General features: G+C 43.0%; 1 protein-coding gene across 2 annotated transcripts in view; it reads right to left on the bottom strand.

Moving 5' to 3' along the window:
• Positions 1 to 22,607, bottom strand: part of TMEM241 (transmembrane protein 241) — a 126,548-nt gene that overhangs the window by 38,311 nt on the left and 65,630 nt on the right. For both annotated transcript variants that reach the window (XM_044293626.1, XM_044293627.1), the window contains exons 8-13: positions 19,793 to 19,841; positions 19,138 to 19,183; positions 15,709 to 15,744; positions 8,306 to 8,340; positions 4,285 to 4,354; positions 3,169 to 3,262 (exon numbers count right to left, since the gene is read on the bottom strand). In XM_044293626.1, coding sequence (XP_044149561.1) covers positions 3,169 to 3,262; positions 4,285 to 4,354; positions 8,306 to 8,340; positions 15,709 to 15,744; positions 19,138 to 19,183; positions 19,793 to 19,841 — 330 coding nt within the window. The remainder of the gene's footprint in view (positions 1 to 3,168; positions 3,263 to 4,284; positions 4,355 to 8,305; positions 8,341 to 15,708; positions 15,745 to 19,137; positions 19,184 to 19,792; positions 19,842 to 22,607) is intronic.

Genomic DNA, 22,607 nt, shown 5'->3' with positions numbered 1-22,607 from the left:
CAGCAGGACCTGGTCAGCTCACCATCATAGAATCCACGATGAATTCTACTGTGTATCAGAAGGTGCTTGAAGAACATGTGAGACCATCAGTTAGAAAATTAAAGCTGAAGCGGAACTGGACCATGCAACATGACAATGACCCAAAACATACTAGTAAATCAACCAAAGATTGGCTGAAAAAGAAGAAATGGAGAGTCCTGGATGGGCCAAGTCAAAGTCCAGATTTGAATCCCATTGAGATGCTGTGGGGTGACTTGAAAAGGGCTGTACGTGCAAGAAACCCCTCAAACATCTCACAGCTGAAAAAGTTCTGCATTGAGGAGTGGGGTAAAATTTCCTCAGACCGATGTCGAAGACTGGTAGATGGCTACAAGAACCGTCTCACTGCAGTTATTTCAGCCAAAGGAGGTAACACTCGCTATTAGGGGCAAGGGTGTCCTATCTTTTTCCTCAGTTAGAATAGGCATTTTTGTAGAATGACATTTACAGAAGATCTTGAAAAGACTTTTCTTCAGTTTTCTTTGTTTAGTCGGATTACTTTAATCTCTCTGTATTGTTGAAACGGAGATGAAATAACCTTTTATTAAAAATGTTACAAAAAACCACATGCTTTCAAAGGGTGTCCTAATTTTTTCACATGACTGTATAATCAGTAGAGGGAGGGGGTCCAACCCCCACCAATCTGATACTGGTGACCTCTCCGGAGGATTAATCCTCAATATCTACTGTATTTTCAGGCGTATAAAAGACGACTTTCTAACACTACAAACTATTTTCAAAATTCGGGGGTCGTCTTATACGCCAATGGTATATTCTAACCCCCAGGCGTTCCCATGGTGATGGGGGCGCCTGCCTGGGGGTTAGAATATACAGTGCATAAGATGCTATATAGTGTCATCCACTGATCCCCCTCCCCATAACAGTGCCATCCACAGAACCCCCCTCCCCAATAACAGTGCCATCCACAGAACACCCTCCCCAATAACAGTGCCATCCACAGAACCCCCTCCCTAATAACAGTGCCATCCACAGAACCCCCTCCCCAATAACAGTGCCATCCACAGATCCCCTCCATAACAGTGCCATCCACAGATCCCCTCCATAACAGTGCCATCCACAGATCCCCTCCATAACAGTGCCATCCACAGATCCCCCTCCATAACAGTGCCACCCACAGATCCCCTCCATAACAGTGCCATCCACAGATCCCCTCCATAACAGTGCCATCCACAGATCCCCTCCATAACAGTGCCATCCACAGATCCCCTCCATAACAGTGCCATCCACAGATCCCCTCCATAACAGTGCCATCCACAGATCCCCTCAGATCCCCCATGGCAATGGACCCACCATCTTTTCCCAGCCCCTAGTAGTTCCTATGTGGGAAACTGGGAATGTGAAAAGAAAAAGATAGGTTACCATGGCAGCCAGGACGCTACTGAAGCCTTGGCTGTCATGGTCAGTTCCCTGGAGTGGAGAAGATCATCTTGGAGACAGGGAGGGCTGGGCAGGCAGAGGTAGCCTTATACGGCGAGTATAGCCCAAACACTATATTTTAAATGGAAAAATTGAGGGTCATCTTATGCCCGTCGTCTTATACGCCAAAAAATACGGAGATAGATAAAACCCCTTTCAGACTACTAGAAGAAAGATGTCTATACGTATTACCAATACTCTCTACATAGAACCTTATGCCTTTTGATCAAAATGTACACTAATGCCTCTGGTACAGCATGCAGTATGGGGGGCTGTACACTTCAATATGGCGCTGAGAAGCGAGTTCAGATCAAAGCATAGCATTGTGGATGTGCGATCCAGTTCAGTTTTTCTCCCCATGATAATTGTTATTTGACTTTTTCTTCTTCATTACTGGTATCAGCACTCCTCCCATTCGGCACCGGTGGTTTTAATCACAGTAGTTCGCATAAAGTGGTCATTGACCTGTAGCTCCTGATAGTAGTGGACATGTTGTGTTAGACAACTGTTCACATGGTGCAGTACTGCGTGGTGGCCTTTGTTTTTGTGGCGCTGTTCTAGTGGGTTGGTGGGACCCAGTGGCATGGGTGGCATTGTCGGACAGCAGGGTTGCTGTTTGACTCCTGAGTCCCGCCGCCTACTACTAGGGAAGTGCCGCTTTGTCACTGCATTGTGCTGCACCTTTTTGTCAGAGTAGTTCCCACTCAAAGAGGCGACCTTCGCGTGGTGAGTGGGCTTATGCCTTTTGATCAAAATGTACACTAATGCCTCTGGTACAGCATGCAGTATGGGGGGCTGTCCACTTTAAAATGGCGCTGAGAAGAGAGTTCAGATCAAAGCATAGCACTGTGGATGTGCGATCCAGTTCTGTTTTTCTCCCCATGATAATTTCTACATAGAACTCCTTTGAATACAGGATTGAGACATCATATATTACCAAATATTGCTTTGCTCTAGTTTTATTGCTTTACTGATCTGTTATTAAAGGGATTGTGTCACTTCAGCAAATGGCATTTACTATGTAAAAAAGTTAATACAAAGCACTTACTAAAGTATTGTAATCGTCCATATTGCTTCCTTTGCGGACACGATTCATTTTTCCATCCATTTCTTATATCCAGGAGTTACGACCACCCTGCAATCCAGCAGCGGTTGGCTGTGCTTGTACACTATAGAAAACTGTGGGGGCCTATGCTCACTTCCAAGGTCCTGGACGCAAAAGCGTGCAAGCATAGCCACTGCTGCTGGGTTGCAGGGTGGTCGTAACCCCTGGAAATAAGAAGTGTATAATGTGACGTAAAAATGTATTCAGCCAGCGAAGGAAGCAATATGGACAATCAGAATACATTAGTAAGTGCATTGTATTAACTTTCTCTACTTGAAAAAGGCCATTTGCCGAAGTGACACAACCCCTTTAAGAGAAAAAGGTCACACTGTTGAAATAAAAGGCTTCCAAATTTCAATTTTATTTAATCTAAAGAGGAGAACCGATGTATTCGTCTACAGAGCAATGCTTACAGAAACACACTGTGCGGTACATATCAGTGTGTCCATCTTGTACATACACAATCATCCAGGTCTCTGATGTACTGGAAACTGTCAACAGTCAACTATGGAGAGACAGACAAGCCAACATTCACCTAATCACATATACTATTGACGTCACCACAAGGACCTCAGCAGGTGTCTTACCTTAGCAAGGAAACCCCATGAAAGATGGTATGCAGGAGACAGACTACTCCGTAACTTCAAAGACAGAAGCATCAGCAGGAACCCAAAAATTCCACTGCAAGGGAAACAACAAAATTGTACCTGACTAGTTAATTATGTTGCATCATGAGCCTTTATGTCACAGATCAGTCTAGGAAATTCATCTGCTTCACAATAGAGCTGGGAGATTAAAAGGGTTGTCTCCCTTCAGCAAATAGCATTTGTGTTGTAGAGAACATTAATACAAGGCACTTACTAATGTATTGTGATTGTTCATATTGCCTCCTTTGCTGGCTGGATTCATTTTTCCATCACATCATACACCGCTCGTTTCCATGGTTACGACCATCCTGCAATCCATCAGTGGTGGCCACGCTTCCACACTATAGGTAAAAGCACCAGCCTATGTGAGCTTCCAAAGTCCTGGTCACCAGAGAGGCTGGTACTTTTTCCTATAGTGTGAAAGCTGACGGATTGCACGGCAGTCGTAACCATGGAAACAAGCAGTGTATAATGTGATGGAAAAATAAATCCAGGCAATATGGATAATCACAATACATTAGTAAGTGCCTTGTACTAACTTTCTCTACAAGATGAATGCCATTTGCTGAAGTGAGACAACAAAGTAAATTAGCAAACTACACGTATGTATTCACACGTTGCGGCCATATAGCACTGTTTGGCAGCAATTACTGCAACACGCTAGGTTTTGAGGCAACCACTGTAAAGGCTAATTTCACGTGTGTGAAGCGCGCTACGTGTTATGGCTGCATTTCCTGGACAGAACATTTCTCCTCTGGCTGGGACTCTCAGCCTCATAATGATTCCTGCCTGGACCCGGTTCTACGGTACTGTACTGGCATAATGCCATGCGTATAGTAGACCCGCGGCCAGGCAGGGAGTGACAGAATCATAAACCCTTATGAGGCTGTGAGTCCCAATCAGAGGAGCAGAGTTCTGTTTGGGAAATGCAGCCATTACATAGGCACAAACTTACAGCAACATGGATCATTATGAGGAGTCAGAGGAGTGTTCGGTCCGGGAAATGCAGCGCGTTTCCCAGGCTGAATAAAAAAAATACCTCAGTGGACTGATTACCTGGCACAACATCCACTGTGAAATGTATGGACATAGAGGAAGGGAAATTCCAATGCACTAATGAGGTCTCCTAAGGGTATAAGAAGAGACGACATAAACAAGACCGCATACTGTGCATGACAGAATAAAAAACAAATGGCAGACATTTATACAGCAGGATGCGCTTTTTGGCTTCATTGGGCTACTAAAATAATGCAAATAATGACGTGAGAGACTTAGCAGCAAAATTAACTAAATTTTCTCGTTTCCCATCAGATGTATAAAGTGACAAACATGCATATGCAATAAGATGTAGTGTAGCGTTAGGTCCCGAGCTACTTGAGATACCTTGGCGCGGTGCTCAGGCTAAGATATGTCCTTAATATAAGGAAATGGCACTAATTTTGATGGAACCCTACGTCTGCTCATAAAATACAGATTTTATTTACTGCTAGGTACAAACCGGATTCCCAAAAAGTTGGGACACTAAACAAATTGTGAATAAAAACTGAATGCAATGATGTGGAGATGGCAAATGTCAATATTTTATTTGTAATAGAACGTAGATGACAGATCAAACGTTTAATCCGAGTAAATGTATCATTTTAAAGGAAAAATACGTTGATTCAAATTTTCACGGTGTCAACAAATCCCAAAAAAGTTGGGACAAGTAGCAATAAGAGGCTGGAAAAAGTAAATTTGAGCATAACGAAGAGCTGGAAGACCAATTAACACTAATTAGGTCAATTGGCAACATGATTGGGTATAAAAACAGTTTCTCAGAGTGGCAGTGTCTTTCAGAAGCCAAGATGGGTAGAGGATCACCAATTCCCACAATGTTGCGCAGAAAGTGGAGCAATATCAGAAAGGTGTTACCCAGCGAAAAATTGCAAAGACTTTGCATCTATCATCATCAACTGTGCATAACATCATCCGAAGATTCAGAGAATCTGGAACAATCTCTGTGCGTAAGGGTCAAGGCCGTAAAACCATACTGGATGCCCGTGATCTCCAGGCCCTTAAACGACACTGCACCACAAACAGGAATGCTACTGTAAAGGAAATCACAGAATGGGCTCAGGAGTACCTCCAGAAACCATTGTCAGTGAACACAATCCACCGTGCCATCCGCCGTTTCCAGCTGAAACTCTACAGTGCAAAGAAGAAGCCATTTCTAAGCAAGATCCACAAGCTCAGGCGTTTTCACTGGGCCAGGGATCATTTAAAATGGAGTGTGGCAAAATGGAAGACTGTTCTGTGATCAGACGAGTCACGATTCAAAGTTCTTTTTGGAAATCTGGGACGCCATGTCATCCGGACCAAAGAGGACAAGGACAACCCAAGTTGTTATCAACGCTCAGTTCAGAAGCCTGCATCTCTGATGGTATGGGGTTGCATGAGTGCGTGTGGCATGGGCAGCTTGCATGTCTGGAAAGGCACCATCAATGCAGAAAAATATATTCAGGTTCTAGAACAACATATGCTCCCATCCAGACGTCATCTCTTTCAGGGAAGACCTTGCATTTTTCAACAAGATAATGCCAGACCACATTCTGCATCAATCACAACATCATTGCTGCGTAGGAGAAGGATCCGGGTACTGAAATTGCCAGTCTGCAGTCCAGATCTTTCACCTATAGAGAACATTTGGCGCATGATAAAGAGGAAGGTGCAACAAAGAAGGCCCAAGACGACTGAACAGTTAGAGGCCTGTATTAGACAAGAATGGGAGAGCATTCCTATTTCTAAACTTGAGAAACTGGTCTCCTCGGTCCCCAGACGTCTGTTGAGTGTTGTAAGAAGAAGGGGAGATGCCACACAGTGGTGAAAATGGCCTTGTCCCAACTTTTTGCGGATTTGTTGACACCATGAAATTCTGATTCAACATATTTTTCCCTTAAAATGGTACATTTTCTCAGTTTAAACTTTTGTTCCGTGATTTATGTTCTATTCTGAATAAAATATTAGAAGTTGGCACCTCCACATCATTGCATTCAGTATTTATTCACGATTTGTATAGTGTCCCAACTTTTTTGGAATCCGGTTTGTAAAAATGTGCCCAAATTACTAAGAGGCATGCATCTATTAAAACATTTGACACAAAGCACTCCAAAAATCTATCCACACAATAGGTGACATACTGTAAATTTGATCACTGGGGGTCCCATCGCTGGGAACCCCCACAGATCACTTGAATGGGGGTCCCGAGTCCTAATTCCTCCTCAATGCACTTGTAAAATGGAAAGTAATTGGTTTGCCATAACTGACGTTAATGGGTTATATCTAGGGATGAGCGAATCAACTTCGGATAAAACATCCGAAGTCAATTCTCGAAACTTCCAATACCATATGGAGCAGAAGCTCTGTACAGTATTAGAATGTATTGGCTCCGATGAGCCAAAGTTATTGCTTCGCGAATTCTCGCGAGACTTCGGGTAATAACTTCATCAATTAATTTTTACTTAAAAAAAAAAAAAAAACATTTCCCGAACTTTGGTTCGGTTCCAAGGTACCACTTGGAACCAGACCAGAGTTTGGGGGGAAAAAAATTTGCAGTACAAATTCATTTATGAAGTTACTACTCATCAGAGCCAATACATTCTAATACTGTACAGAGCTCCTCCATACAGAATTGGAACTAAATTTTATGCGAATTGACTTTGAATGTTTCATCTAAAGTAGATTTGCTCATCCCTAGTTATATCCATCTCGGACTTTGATGGCATATCGCTAGGATATATAATCAAAGTGAGATAGGTGTGGGACCCGCTCCCATCTCCAAAAACTTGGTCCCCGAAGTAAAGGAGAGTACACTGCACATGCGCAGGTGCTCACCCTTCACTGATATAGAAGTTCCAAAAATAACCAAGTGAGCGTGCTTGACTATTTTAGAAATCCTATAATGATGAATGGAGAGTGCACAGCCACCGCTCCATTCACCTGTATGGGACTGTTGGTGCGCTCGCCTTCACTCCAGGGAGCCTGTTCTGGAGATATAAGTTGGTTCCAGAGGTGGGACTTGCACCTATCTGACACTGATGGCATCTATGTCTGAGATTTAAATAACCCTTTAAATATTCTTATTTGCAGTGTTTTTCAGACAGGAGAAAGCTGTATTTTACAGACTATTATTAAAGGTTCTTAAAGGGATTACATTGTGACTTCCTGATTTCGTGTGTCATTCTAGGTCTTCTAAAATTGCACACACAGGAAACATATTTTTCTCTTTTTTATTTTTATTTTAAACCGTTGGTTTTCTTTCTTAACCAGGAAAGTTACATAACCCTAAAGTTCCCTTTCAGCGGAGCATAAAAGTCTAGTGAAAACTTATTACACCCAACAATAATTCCCCAAAAATCAAACACATACTAAGTAGTCCCTGGTGTAAAGAAGTGGCCCTGCGTCGCAATTTCAGCTTCACAGAGGGGAAAATGCGATTCTGACTGCAATGCTAAATTTCTGTGAAACAAAGAGTTCCCCCCCCTTTTGGCAGTAGGTGGGGGTCTCATTAACAGTGAGCAGCTGGTGGGGGTCTTAAACTGAGTCACTTTTAAAGAGCCAGCCTATCCTGGCAAAAAGGTGTTCTGTCCACACTGACTGTCATCTTTGCACATCTTCTGTCCTTCGAAATCTAGATACTTACTGTAAATTCCACTTTTCTGCGAGAACAGGTTGGTTGAAAGTGCTTGAAATCTCTCTCCATACCTGACTATTAGTGACTACGTTAAGGATATGATGGCTTCTGTTAAGGGCGAGAGCCGCACACATGTATGACCACCTCACTACTTATTAGTGGCCGGAGAATGCATCACCAAGGGGTAAGATGACCCCAGTCTCACAACAGGTGGGGACCCAAGAGATAAGACAAACACCTATGAGACATTTATGGCATACCCTGGGGGGTATGATGAGAAAAGCCTAGTATTTGACTGCAGTATATCAGCTCTACAGAACATTTGAAATTAGAAAATAGATTACAAATTAGCACAGTTCTTGTTTAAAACAAAAAAAATGGTAGCAAAGGATGTTATACTGTACTTACCAGTGGGGTGTGAAGCAAAGGCCAAAAATAAAACACTGCAAAAGCAGAAAAAAAAATAAAAAAATGAATGAAAATGTCTACATACATCGGAAACAACATATTAAAACACCAATCACTAATATATATTTTATAAAACTGATAATCAAGAACAAGGAATATAAAAAAAAAAAATACTTTGTAAAATCTTTAAATTGCTAATAATGTAAGATCCCAGTGGTCACATATAGCATGTATAGAATCACAGTGCCATTTTTTGCCTTCCGTTTAGACCAGGGATATGAATGTAAGGAAAATACATTCTAATTCCTACCAACATCTACTATCAGTCTATCATAAAAGGTACGAGTCCATTCACACGTCCGCAAGTGTTTTTGCACCGGCCATGTGCGTTCTGCACTTTGCGGACCGCACTTTAATAAAAATGCCTTTTCTTGTCCGTGTCTGCGAACAAGAACAGGAACTGTTCTATTTTTTTTGCGGAAAGCAAGTGCTGATGTGGAAAGGAAGTGCGGATGTGGAACAGAAGTGCGGATGCGGACAGCACACTGTGTGCTGTCCGAATCTTTTGCGGCCCCATTGAAAATGAATGGGTCTGGATCTGTCCGGACCCATTTTGTGGACGTGTGAATGGACCCTAAATCATACAGTCCAACGGAAAATAGGGGAGACATAAAATGAGGAAGAGGTAATTAAAATATTAGGATACAAGCTATCTGTCTTGTTCCACATTTCAGGGAAAAAGTTACTTCTCATATATGCAAATGAGCCTCTAGGAGCAATGTGGGCGTTACCATTACACCTAGAGACTGCTTTTTCTGCAACTTCTGTGCCCTCTCCACTTTGACAGGGCCAGGAAGTGAAAACGTCATAGCTCCTGCCTGGTCCTGACTTTTTCTAATGTTTTGCGCCTTTGCTGTGTGTACTTGGCGCAGAACATGTAAGAGGCTCTTCAGCTGCTCTGTTCTGTACTGCCGGCTTCTAAAAAACATCACATATATGTGAAAAACTACTTGGAACAAATAACGCATAACCACGTTAACGACAGACAACCTCCATGGAAGCTTATGTAACCTTCATGAAAAATATATATTATGCTGTAGTAATGCGCCGAAGGCTAGAGATAATTAGATGTCAATCTAAAAATAGATGAATTTAGTTATGCAAAAGCATCAAATTTTTATGAGTAGGAGCCCAAAGGCTCCAGGAAGTTTCAAAGGCTCCAAGCAAACCACAGTCTGTCGATAGCATGTATACTTCTGAAGGAAACCTATATGACTTAAGGAGTTTTGAAGACTACCTTTAGAGTGCATCTCCAACATCAGACCACAGTTGATAAATGTTTAAAGGAGTCCTTCAGGATTTACAAATTGATGACCCGTCCTCAGGATAGGTCATCAATATGGGATTGGTAGAGGTCCGAATCCTGGTTCTCCCGCTGATCAGCTGTATGAAGAGGTTGTGACTCTCCGCGAGCACTCAGGCCTCTTCCTAGACCATGTGATGTCACATTCATCGGTCACATAGCCTAGGCACAGTTCAAGTGTATGGGGCTTAGCTGCAATACCAAGCACAGCCACTATACAATGTATAGCACTGGGCTTGGTAGGCCCCGAGTGCTCACAGGAGCACTGCGGCCCTCCTCAAACTGCTGATTGGTGGGGGTGCTGCGACTTGAACTCCCGTCGACCTCATATTGATGACCTATCTTGAGGATTGGTCATCAATATGTAAATCCCCAAAAAACTCTTTAAAAGTTTTACTGATCTGATATCGATGGCCTATTCCGAGGACAGGCCATCAATATAAAATTCCTGGAAAGCCTCATCTTCTTAGAAGGTGTAACAAACTCTGCAGCAGAGACTTCAGCTTTATTGTGGAGGTTCTCTAAATGAAATTTCCATTCTCTGCAGAATAACTGACACATATACATGGAAAAATTTACCCAGATCAATAGTAGGAAAAAAACAACTCAACTACTGTGGCACAACCTTTCTAAAAATATGAGCATATGCACAGTTCATCCATGCACGCACAGTCCATTAGTGCTATCTTTTGTCTGCTCACTCCTAGGTATACACTTGGGTGAACACAAAAGAAAAATGACAAGTAAAAATAAGCAGTCACACACCGAGCAGTACTTAGAGTCATAGGTGTGTACATGATACTTGTTATTTCACTTGTATAATATAAACTGTGAAATAAAAGCTATACATAAAACCAATCATGTGAACAGTATACACAGCAACTGCTTAACCACTTCCTGATGCAGAGATTTTCCATTTTCATACCCTTGCATTCCAGAGCCATAACTTTTTTACTTTTCCTTTCACATAGCCGTATGATGGCTTGTTTTTCGAGGGAGAAGTTGTACTTTCTAATGCCACCATTTAATATTGCATAGGATATAGTGGAAAGCAGGAAAAAAATAAATCGTCGTCACTGGGCATGCGCCGAGCCAAGTGACGTCCGATGCTCGCTCTTCCCTCAGTCTCCAGCAAATCGCACTGGCGCAGCCCTCAGTGGGTACTGCGTCCGCGCCAGACTTCGCTCGGCCGTCAGGGAGGGGGAGGAGAGGGATGAGACGCTGTGGGCGGTTAGGGATTCAGGAGGAAGGCGTTTTGGGCACTGCAGGGGGGCGTTAGTGGGCACACAAAGTGGAACATAACGCCCCTCTGGGCACCTTCAGGATTAATTAGCATAATTATAAAAGTCGTTTTTCAGCAAAACTACTGGACGGATTACAGTATAGAACAGCAAAGCCGGTTCAAGGTAATCTGTGGAGCATGACTGGTTTAAAATCTGAATTTGTGTTATGAGAGGTGACAGAATCCCTTTAAGTCTATGGAGATTCTTTGCGGGACGATCTGTAGTTTTCATTAATACCATTGGAGTGTGTATGACTTTTTGATCAATTTTTTTTTTTTTTTTTTTTTTGGGTAGGTAAAGTAATGAAAAATGGAGAATCGGCCATTTTTATTTTTTCCGTTACACCATTTACCATACAAGTTTTAATAATATTTTAATAGTATTGGCATTTTTGCTTGTGGTGATGCCCATTATGTTATTATTAGTTTTCTTAATAAATACATTTTTAAAACTTTTTTTAACTTTTTGCTAGATTCCCAAATGGACTCCAATTTGCAATCATTGTATTGCAATTTGTATAGAATAATGGAATTTGCTCCATTATTCCATAACAGAAATAGGTACACTGTCTGTCCCCAAAAAAAGTCGCCACCTGGATTTAACTAAGCAAATAGTTATGAGCCTCCTATTGGATAATTACTGCATGGGCGACTATCTTTAAGCTGGTAACAAGTTATTTAACCCCAACTGGTGTGATGAGTTGCTTCTCATTTCTTAAACAACCAGGTTGAAAGACACATCTCGTGGTTGTGGAAAAGATGTTAGTCTGTTTGAGAAGGGTCAAATCATTGGCATGCATCAAGCAGAGAAAACATCTAAGGAGATTGCAGAAACTACTAAAATTGGGTTAGGAACTGTCCAACGCATTATTAAAAACTGGAAGGATAGTGGGGACCCATCGTATTAGAGGAAGAAATGTGGCGGGGAAAAAATCCTGAATGATCGTGATCGGCGATCACTTAAACGTTTGGTGATATCAAATAGAAGAATAACAGTAGTAGAACTCAGGGCTATGTTTAATAGTGAAAGAAAGAGCATTTCCACACGCACAATACAAAACAATGCCACAGCGAATGCATGCCATAATCAAAGCTAAAGGCGGTCCAACCTTTATTTTTTTTTGGTGGCGACTTTTTTTTTTGGACAGGCAGTGTATATTATAATTCAGTGCTGCCACCTGCTGGCCCGAACTGTAATATACAAGTAATGAACCTGGAAGCCTAGTACAGGCTCCAGCTCATTACATGCATAGAATGCCTTCCCTGATCTCCTCTGTGAAAAGCGTTCCTGTCCCGGAAGCGCACCCTTCCTGATTTTAGCCCTCTCAAACACCGTAGTAATATTTGACCACAGCATCTGAGGGGTTAAATATCCGCAATCAGCATTACCCCCGATCGCAGACATTAAACATGGGTTTCTGCTGTAGGAAACAGCTGGCACCCTGCAGCTATGGCACTCACTCTGCTCTGGAGTGGACGCCATCTTTAAAGGCCCGACATCCACTGTAATGTGTGCCGGATGTCGTGAAGGGGTTACTGCACTTCTATGATCAGGACTTCTCGTAGAGTATAGTAGTAGGGGAAATATGACATCAAGTCAGCGGAATATAGGCAGTTATTTATGGCAACCAGTATTCTGATTATGGAGCAGCACACACAACCTGTTGTAAACCAGTCAGTGTTATGCTGGATTTACACACTCCAACCACCAGCCAATTGTCTGGAAGGAAGCGTTCCAGCCCAACAATCTGCTGCTGGTCCAGTGGAGGTGAAGCTCTGCATTTACATGCAGCAATCATCTCCACAGTATGAGGACTAGTGATGGATATGGCAATTGCTCGTTCTCATACAGTTGCATAGAAACAATACTTTAGTGGTCTGCGTTAATGATTGCTTCACCAGATGAACAAGCATTTCACTCGTCACTGGGTGATCTGCGGCACCTTTAGATGGGCCAAATACTGGGAATCAACTTTTGTAGGAAGGTTTGTTCCTGATAATCGTCCTGTAGAGCGGCATTATGCCTCATTCACAAATGAATGACTGTGAGAATGGCACAACCATCTGAACAAATACAGAACATATGGATGATAATACAGTATTTCATTCTAGCTTTATTGCCAGAGATGCACTCAGGATTATATACAAATCTAGGCTGGAGTTTCTTCGGTGTACTTCTCCTTTAAATATGGGAATCACTTAGCTAAAATGTAAAATAAAGATTCTGAACACGAGATCCTGATGTAGTAGTTCTGAGCACTCTCCTTATACTGATTATTATAATCCTACCAAATTCCTTTGGCTCTAAGCAATCATGCAGTCCGGCACCTACTAACAGAAAATTCCTGCGAATGGATTCAACGGCTGCGATATCACCTCATAACTTAATTCTACATGAGTGCAAGGGCGGCCATTTAACCAGACACAGGAAGCCAATAGAAAACATTTATGTACAGTCATGTCAAAATTCCCTGGAAATTATTTCCCCTTGGGCATTTAAAAATCTAGTACTACTGAAAATGCTATACAGTCTAAAATAACGAATAATTAGGACAAGAAGAATCGCACTCTGTAACGAGATTCTTCCTTAGTGTGCATTAAAAGCATGGAAAAAAATCCAAACCTCGATCCTGTGTCAAGTTATCAATAGTCGGCCTCCTGCAAATCAACCGATTCCGGCTATGTGCTCTTAGTGTTATCATAAAGATACCGCGCCTCATAATGATGTGCTATAATAACTAATGTCGGATACTGAAGTTACTATGAGGCCCAGTGTCCCTATGATCACCATGGGCACAGGATCAGGAGGGAAACAGGCGTGTACTAAAAAAGATCTCAAATGGCTTGTAACTCTACCCCTGAAAACTTCAGCAGGTATAAGATACAGTTCTTCAACTATCGCACCCGCAAGGTACCAGTTGGAACCTAAGCAGAGTTTGGATCAGAGTTTTAAAATGGTTTTCCAGTTTAAAAATCAAATACTGAAGTAATTCACCAAAGTCTCACAAGACTTCGGGAATAACTAACTTCGCCTTGTCAGAGGCCATACATTTTAATGCTGTATGGAGACAGGTCTACGTACAGCATTAAAGGGGTTATCCCACTTTGCCTTTTCATACTTACCTGCTGCCAGCGCGCAGTTCACTTCCTGGATTCTGGGCTTCATCTTGATTGAAGTCTTCTCCCGGCTGGGCCGCGCGCTGAACTGAACGTGCACGCCGCCGCCCATGCGCCATGGTTACTTATTCCTGGCCAATATAGTACAGAGCCGGCGTGAGCGTTCGCTGTTCTGTACTATTCTGGCCAGGAAGGAGTCACCATCGCGCATGCGCGGCGGCGTGGACAGCGAGCGGCCCGGCTTGGAGAAGAGGAGTCTTCTGCGCAAGCGCAGCCACCAGGATTCCAGAGAAGAGCGGTGGCCGTAACCAGGGGAGACCGAATGACAACAATGAGGTAAGTGGGGATGAATTTTATCCTAAACTGTGGGAATTTGTAAATTAAATATATTTACAAAAATGATCACTGTCAAATCATTACCGATTTAACAGTGATCATTATGATGGAAATACCCCTTTAAACTCGAAAGTTTGAGCAAAGCAACTTCGGATCTAGGATCGGAAGCTCGCTATGCTCATCCCTAGATGCAATCGCTGGCAAAGGAGCCACTCAGTAAAGGGTCTGAATAAATATGTCAATGCAAGGTTTTGGTTTTTCCTTTTTGATAAATTATCAAAGATTTGAACATTCTGAACATACTCATTATGCGGTATTGGGTATAGAATGATGGGGGAAAACTAAAAAAATTTCTTCTTTTTATGAGCTCAAGGCCATAAGATAACAAAATGTGAAAAAATGAAAGGGTCTGAAGACTTTCCAAGTGCATTGTAAATGCCCATTAAAAGGGCTGTTCCATTACAACAGCTTATCATCTATACACAGGATAGAGGAAAAGTGTCTGATTGGCGATGGTCTGACGGACCACCGATCAGGCACTTATGTGAACAGGAAACAAGATGTCAAAATGGGACAACCCCTTTAATGGATGACAATTAAAGACCAATTAGTAGATGAGAAAAAAAAATATGAAAAAAAACAAATTTAAATTGTAAATTGAGTCCGTAGTACAAATATGTACTGCAGTCCATGTGCCCCTGATGTATTCCCTTCATTACAGTATTCTACAACAGAAGCAATGCGAGCGCATCTGTAATACAAACATTCCATTTGCTTCTCAAAATCAATGTGAGCCCTTAAAGTGTAACTGTCAGGCTTTCCTCAAAAAATCCATTTAGCATATGTTACTGCTGCAGCATTATGTATAAAGCTATCTTTAGTTAAGCTTTTCCCTTAGTTATGGCTGTTTTGAACCCTACAATATGAGGATCTTCTCAAGATGGCTCATCTGCCAGTTCTCTGAGGTCAAAACTGCCTTTCCTCCCTTCATATACACAGTTGCTTTATCCAGTTGCTGAGACACACACCTCCTCACTCTGAAGCCTAATGCAGGCATGCAGTGTGGAGGACTGCCCTTCGGTTTACACTAAAGGGAAGACAGAAAAGCTCTAGCAACGTTTTTTTAGTGGACCAGTGGAAAGGGACAGGGAACATTAATGAAAACTTATTATAACGTAATTACAGACCTTTTGGCAATCATTGACTAACTAGCTATACATGCCTAGCTCTAATAAACTAGCAAATAAATAATTTTACAGATATTCTTTAAACAAAACCTAACTATAAAAAAAATATTATACATACCTGAAGAAATAGTTTATATATTGCTGATCAATGTCACTGTAAAAAGAGATGAAAAAGTCTCAGTCAAAGCGGTGTTCTACATAACATTTTCTCTAATGTTTGTTGATGCTAATCCCTGGAGTATGGTAAGCATTGCAGAGTTTTTTGGGACATAAGTCCTGGTAGCTAGTATACTTCTTCACTCCCCACCAAACTCCACCTTCCCTGTTTTTCTTTATGTCCTCACACTGTGGGGAGTGCTGCTGAAGATAACAGTTCTGTCTTATCTAAAAGATACTCTCCTGACTCACACGGTCTATATTATCTGTGTGTGCTGCATGCAGAATCTCCAGTGTATTTCTATGAGATGCAGCTTTGCACTCCCCTGCCAGGGAAGAAGCAGAATCCCATAGGAATACACTAAGACAATGTGCGAGTGTGAATTAGGAGAGGGGTGTTCTATGTCACTGATCTGTTACTTGCTAACCTTAGAAAGGACTCAGAGCAGAGGAAATGCACTGATAAAACTCTCTCTGACCAGCCAGAGCCATGATAGGAAATGTAAGCTGCACTATGTGAACCATATTAGAGGAAAGAAGGAATCAAGGTGGCTAGGGATGAGCGGAGCCGTAGATGTTCGGAAGAACTTCGGGTCAAAGTTCGGGTCCCGAACTTGACCACCATTGAAGTCAATGGGGTCCTGAACTTTGGGACACTAAAATGGCTGTAAAATAGTTGTAGTAAGGGCTAGAGGGCTGCAGAAGGAAGAAAAATGGGGATAAGAGCAGGACAATTGCTCTGCAAACAAATGTGGATCGGGAAAGGACTTAAAATAACATAGAATAGAAAAAAATATATAATCTTGAACTAGGAGGCGGAGGTCAAAGTGGAGTAGGAGGTTGAGGAGGCGGTGGATGTGGCGGTGTAGGTTTTCCTTTATTTTTTATTTTTTTTAAAATAAATTTGGGAAGACCCCAAAACATTGGGAAATAGAAAAGAGAAAGTGCGCTGGAGTATAACAATGGTTGGGTGCGGCCGATATACTTGTCTACCCAGCACAAGGTACGGACAAGTCCTGTGGGATCCATGCCTGGTTCATTTTAATGAACGTGAGCTTGTCTACGTTGACTGTGGACAGGCGGCTGCGCTTGTCTGTGATAACGCCCCTGCCGTGCTAAACACACATTCGGACAATACACTTGCTGCAGGGCAGGCCAGCACCTCCAAGGCATAAAGGGCAAGCTCAGGCCAAGTGCCCAATTTGGAGACCCAGAAGTTGAATGGGGAAGACCCATCAGTCAATACGTGTAGGTGTGTGCACACGTACTGTTCCACCATGTTACTGAAATGCTGCCTCCTGCTGGTGGAGCTGGTTGTTGTGGCGTGCTGACAAAGCTTTTCTATATTTCGGCCATGATAACCCTCCCTTCTGAGGTGCTGGCGGTGCCCCAGCTGCGTTAGCGTCTTCTTCCTCTGCCTCCTTGGCCTACGCCTTGTGCTTCCACTGAGCCCCCGCTGTCAGGTGTGAATGCCATAAGCAGCGCGTCTACCAGCGTGCGCTTGTACTCGCGCATCTTCCTCCTCCTCATCATCATCCTTCTGCAGAACTGTGCCCTGGCTGGACAGTTGTGTACCTGGCCTCTGTTGGTGCAGGAACCCACCCTCCGAGCCACTTGTGAATGACTGGCCTGATAACCGTGGAAATGATGCCTTTTCCTCTTCCTCCTGTACCACATCCTGTTCCATCATCGTCCGAAGTGTTTTTTCAAGGAGACATAGATGTGGGATAGTAACGCTGAGGACTGCGTCATCGGCACTGGCCATGTTGGTGGCGTACTAGAAACAGCACACATGTCCTGCATGGAGGTCCACTCGGTGGTGGTGACGTGGTGCTGTTCCGAAAAGCGACTCACCCGTTCGTGCTGCAGCTGAAACTCCACTATCGCCTGCTGCTGCTCACACAGTCTCTCCAGCATGTGCAAGGTGGAGTTCCACCTTGTGGGTACGTCGCATATGAGGTGGAGAGCGGGAAGGCCAAAGTTATGCTGCAGCGCAGACAGGCAAGCAGCAGCAGGGTCAGAATGCCAAAAGCACGCACAGACAGCTCGCACTTTCTGCAGCAGCTCTGACATATCGGGGTCATTTTTCAGGAACCTTTGCACCACCAAATTCAGCACATGCGCCAGGCAAAGGATGTGCATCAAACCGGCTAGCCCCAGAGATTTTACAAGATTTCGCTCGTTATCGCACACCACCAGGCCAGGCTTGAGGCTTAGCGGCACCAAACACTCATCGGTCTGTTGTTACATATGCCCGTCCACAGCTCCTGCTCGATGTGGATTTTTCCCACAAACAGATGAGCTTTAAAACTGCCTGCTGTCATTTCCCCCTGGCTGTCCTGAAGTTGGTGGTGCAGATGTTACGCTGACCGGATGAGGAGGCGGTAGAGGAGGAAGCGGAGGAGGAGGCGACGAGAAATGTCCTGCAATCCTCGGTGGCGGCAGGACATGCTCCAAACTGCTATCTGCCTCAGGCCCAGCTGCCACTGCATTTACCCAGTGTGCAGTTAGAGAGATATAACGTCCCTGCTAGTACTTACTGGTCCACGTATCGGTAGTTATCTGGGCCTTTCAACAGAAGGCGTTGCGCAGTGCACACCTGATTTCGTCCGCCACTTGGTTGTGCAGGGCAGGGATGGCTCGCCTGGAAAAGTAGTGGCGGCTAGGAACCACGTACTATGGGACAGCCACCACCATAAGTTTTTTTTAAAGTCTCTGTCTCCACCAGACAGAATTTCAAAGGCCAAAGATGGTGCATTGCACCAACAAAAAAAAATATTTAAAATCGCTATAGGTCAACCACAGAATTAACAGCCAGATTTATTATTATATTTCTGTGTCCGGGGTGCAAAGCTGGTATATTGCACCCACAAAAAATTATAGGTCACCCACAAAACAAATAGCCAGATTCCTAACACTGTCCCTCACTTCAGCTGCCTGCTTCCTGTCCCTGCACTACTCAGAGCTGATGGGCGGTGCTACACGTGATCCAGCTTGTATAGAGGCTGGGTCACACTATGCACTGGCCAATCACAGCCATGCCATTAGTAGGCATGGCTGTGAAGGCTTCTAAGTGCCCACAGCTTAAAAGCTGGTTGATTGGCTGACCTGCAGCCTTTCAAAAGCTTTATTAAATGCCCGAACACCGAACTCGAACCCAAACTTTTCCGGCAAAGTTCGGGTTCGGGTCCCCGGACTCACAAAGTTCGGGTTTGCTCAACACTAAAGATGGCAGACAACCCATTAATGGCATATCAATTAAAATATGTATCCATAATGCACACACAAGAGCTTTTATGGCATTTTTTAATAATAGCATATGATGCAAGATATAGGCAAAAAACTGCTGCTGGAGTGCTTCTTTAAAGGAAAAAAAAAGCTAAACACTCACCTCAGTAAACTTGACTTCTGAGATCTCTGGAATGCTTTGTAACATCCTGATAATAGGTAAAAAAGGATTTAGAAAAATTATAAAAAGAAAACTACAGTCAATTACCATAGTTCTTTATCTGAATAAACTGACACTAAAACGTACTAAGTAACCAGTTACCAGAAAGACCTCGGTGAGTACATCACAGAAAGGCCCACATCCTTCTTCATTAGGAATGCACAAAATGTACTTATATATACTCCATAAGGCTAGGGTTAAACGGCGACTTGTTGCGCGACGTCTTGTGGCAGAAGAGTTAAGCAACCTTTTTATAATGACAGTCAATGGTGTCGCACTGCGACGCAGCAGCCGCAAAAATCGATCCAAGTTGGATTTCTGTGTGATTGTCACGTTGCAGTCGCACGTAGCAGTGCGACATCATTGAGCACCATTACAAAAAATGTCTTGTGACAAGACACGTCACATTGTAGTTGTACCCTTTTTGTCGCGCAACATGTCACCGTGTAGCCCTAGCCTAAAGGGTCTGTCTGGTAACCTGAAAGCTTTATATGACTTATCTTTCCACTACACCTGCTGGTGATTGAAAACCATGTTTTACTCTATATGGACAAGGCTCTAGTAACAAACTAAATGTACCACAATTCTACTGACTTACCTGAGCAAACCAGGTGAATGACAGCCCAGAAATAACCGTCTGCATCAAACTACAGACAAAAGTGAATAAAGCATTAAACACAAACTTACATATTGTAATATTCTGTGTACAATACGTAATACTAATTTCCGGTCCGCAGCACGGGCACTCACAGGGAGTGTCTTTAGCATCAGGTCTCTGCCTCTCCTTCCACTTGAACCTGCTTGAAGCCCTGCTGGAAAAACCACACCCTAAGGCCTCATGCATTCGACCGTAGCAGGTCCATGCCCGTATTGCAGCCCACAAACAGCGGGTCCACAATATACAGGCATCGGCCATGTGCGCACCATATCACTGATGCAGACTCATTAACTTGAAAGGGTCTGCAATCCGGGGGATACGGTGCAGTTGCGTAATGGAGGCACTGATTGGAAGCCCACAGAAGCATTACGGAGTTCTTCCGTGGGTTTTCTGTCCATGCCTCTGCACAGTAAAAAGAGTGCATGCACTACTTTTTTGCAGTGAGGATCACGGACCCCATGCAAGTGAATGGGTCTGCGCAGACGGCGGGCACATGGTAGATGCCCATGCGTTGCGGACAGTGCAATGCATGGGCACGCACGGTCATGTGCATGAGGCCTAAGACACAGCATCATTGCTGACGTCACATCTACAGCCTGTGTCCTGGAGAATCGGCAGAACTCCGCCCTCAGCGGCAAGGTCATTGATGCTGTGTCGACAGGGCAGAGCATTGCATGCCTTGCCGCCACGCCTCAGGTCGGACATGAGGTCATCTGGATAAGGAATCAAGACAGTGGAAAATGTCACGTGACTACGATGGAGTGCAGAAAAACGGGGCATTACAGATAAACAATCACTATTAGTAAGTGATAACGTGCTGTTTCCTGCCAATTGATGCTGAAAATTACAAAACTGGAATACCCCTTGAACTTCATAAGAGCAGACTAGGATTATCTCACGGGATGGATTAGCATATCCCTTAAATTCGAAACATCTGACACAGAATCAGAGCCTTCCCCGCCACCTGCAGTGCTGCACAGATCAACTGTTCTAAATCTACAGCATAAATGCAGAATGGCCGAAATATTCAAAACCTACCATAGCAAGATCCATTTATATTTTGAGCAGCATTTAGTACAGAGAAATGACATATGCAATTCAACATGCGGCCAGTTGGGTGGGCGCACACTTGTGGACCTCAGAGAATGTTCCTCATTCTACACATGCATTTCCTGCACTGAAAGAATCCAAAATGTAACCCTTTCTCTTACCACTCAAGATAACACATAAGGGAGATTTCTACTGATGTCATCCATTATAATTACTCCCCATGAAATTAAAGACAAGAAATCTGTATTCTGGTAAACATTTAGAAACGACTGTGTTTAAATTGTTGATTCATTATGGGAACCCCATGGGGTGCTCTCTGCATTGATATGAAGCACAAAACAACATGGGGGTTTTGCAAAAGGCAATTTGCCTGGTTTCATATGAAGACTTCCCTGCAGTACAACATGCAGCATGGATACCTGCCACTTCATACAGTTCGCCAGGCAAACACTCTGCCCCTCTGGTTTCGAGGACACACGTGAAACAATTTTTTTTTTTTATTGGCAGGAATTAGAATACATATTGCTTGCTTTGTGCTTATTCATACCTAAAGCAAACAGCACATGGAGATTTGCAAAGCTATGTGGAAACAAGTACGGTATATACTGTGCATATCCTATATCCCGATTTCAGTCTAGAACGTCACTTTAATATGCACACATTACTTTGTAAAACTTAAATAATGATCCCAAAAGTAAAATAATTCAGATTCTTAAAATAAAAAAAAGACAAGCAAGGTTGGACCTGATATTTTCCAAAATTATTTAAAGTAAAAAAACAAAAAAAATGAATTTTATGATAAATGAGTAGCTTTAGGTGTGACTTGTCACATTCATATAGGTCAGTGAAAAAAGTGGCACTGGGGCATTATAAAAACAGCATTTGGCCCAACCAGCATTTTATTTTATTTTTTATGTATTTAGGCTAGGAATATGGCATAAATATATTCAGAAATCTGCCCAATATCCTACTCCCCTATATTACTCACACAGGGTCCATGTTTCGGAGATAGGAGGAGTTAATTAGCAGATCTTTAGGCCTCGTTCACATCTCCTTTTAGGAGATCCGTCAGGCTGTTTTCCGGCACAGAGAAGCCTGCTGGATCCTATACTTCACCGCCAGATCCCCTTTACTGCAATGGAGTCTGGCGGTGATCCTGGCATAAATAATGGGTTTCGGCCGAACAAAAAAAAACTTGCATGCAACTTTTTTTGTCTGGCCAGCAACCGGCATTTTTGTTGGATCTGGCTGCCGAATCTCCAAAACAGAAATGTGAACTAAGCCTTAGCTACTTTTGCCTTCCCTGTGCCTGCCCTTGAAATGGAGGGAATATGATGCTTTTGGCATCACATGTCAAGAATTTGAAAATGATGCCTTTTTTTTTATCTGCAGAGCCACTATTTAGTAAAAAAAAAAATATAATAATAATTACTTCCATGATAAGAACATTTTGTTGCATCATACACACTCCCTATGTAAAAATGAAATTTGGTTTAATTAGTTTTGATCACTTGTGATCATGTTTAACTTAGAAAAATAGAAGATTCATATTCCTTATGTCTGCCCAACGTTACTGAAATATTGCTCAAGGATAATTTGGATTGCATTATCTACCACAAGTAGATCTGTTCTGTATGTATCATTTATGTCTATAACATAGTATAGAGCAGTGGTTCTCAACATGCGGAATAGGTACCTGAAGTCA

The sequence above is a fragment of the Bufo gargarizans genome, chromosome 5 (assembly GCF_014858855.1).
Source record: "Bufo gargarizans isolate SCDJY-AF-19 chromosome 5, ASM1485885v1, whole genome shotgun sequence".
NCBI classification, from domain to species: Eukaryota; Metazoa; Chordata; class Amphibia; order Anura; family Bufonidae; genus Bufo; species Bufo gargarizans.
This window is presented reverse-complemented; position numbering and strand designations above follow the sequence as displayed.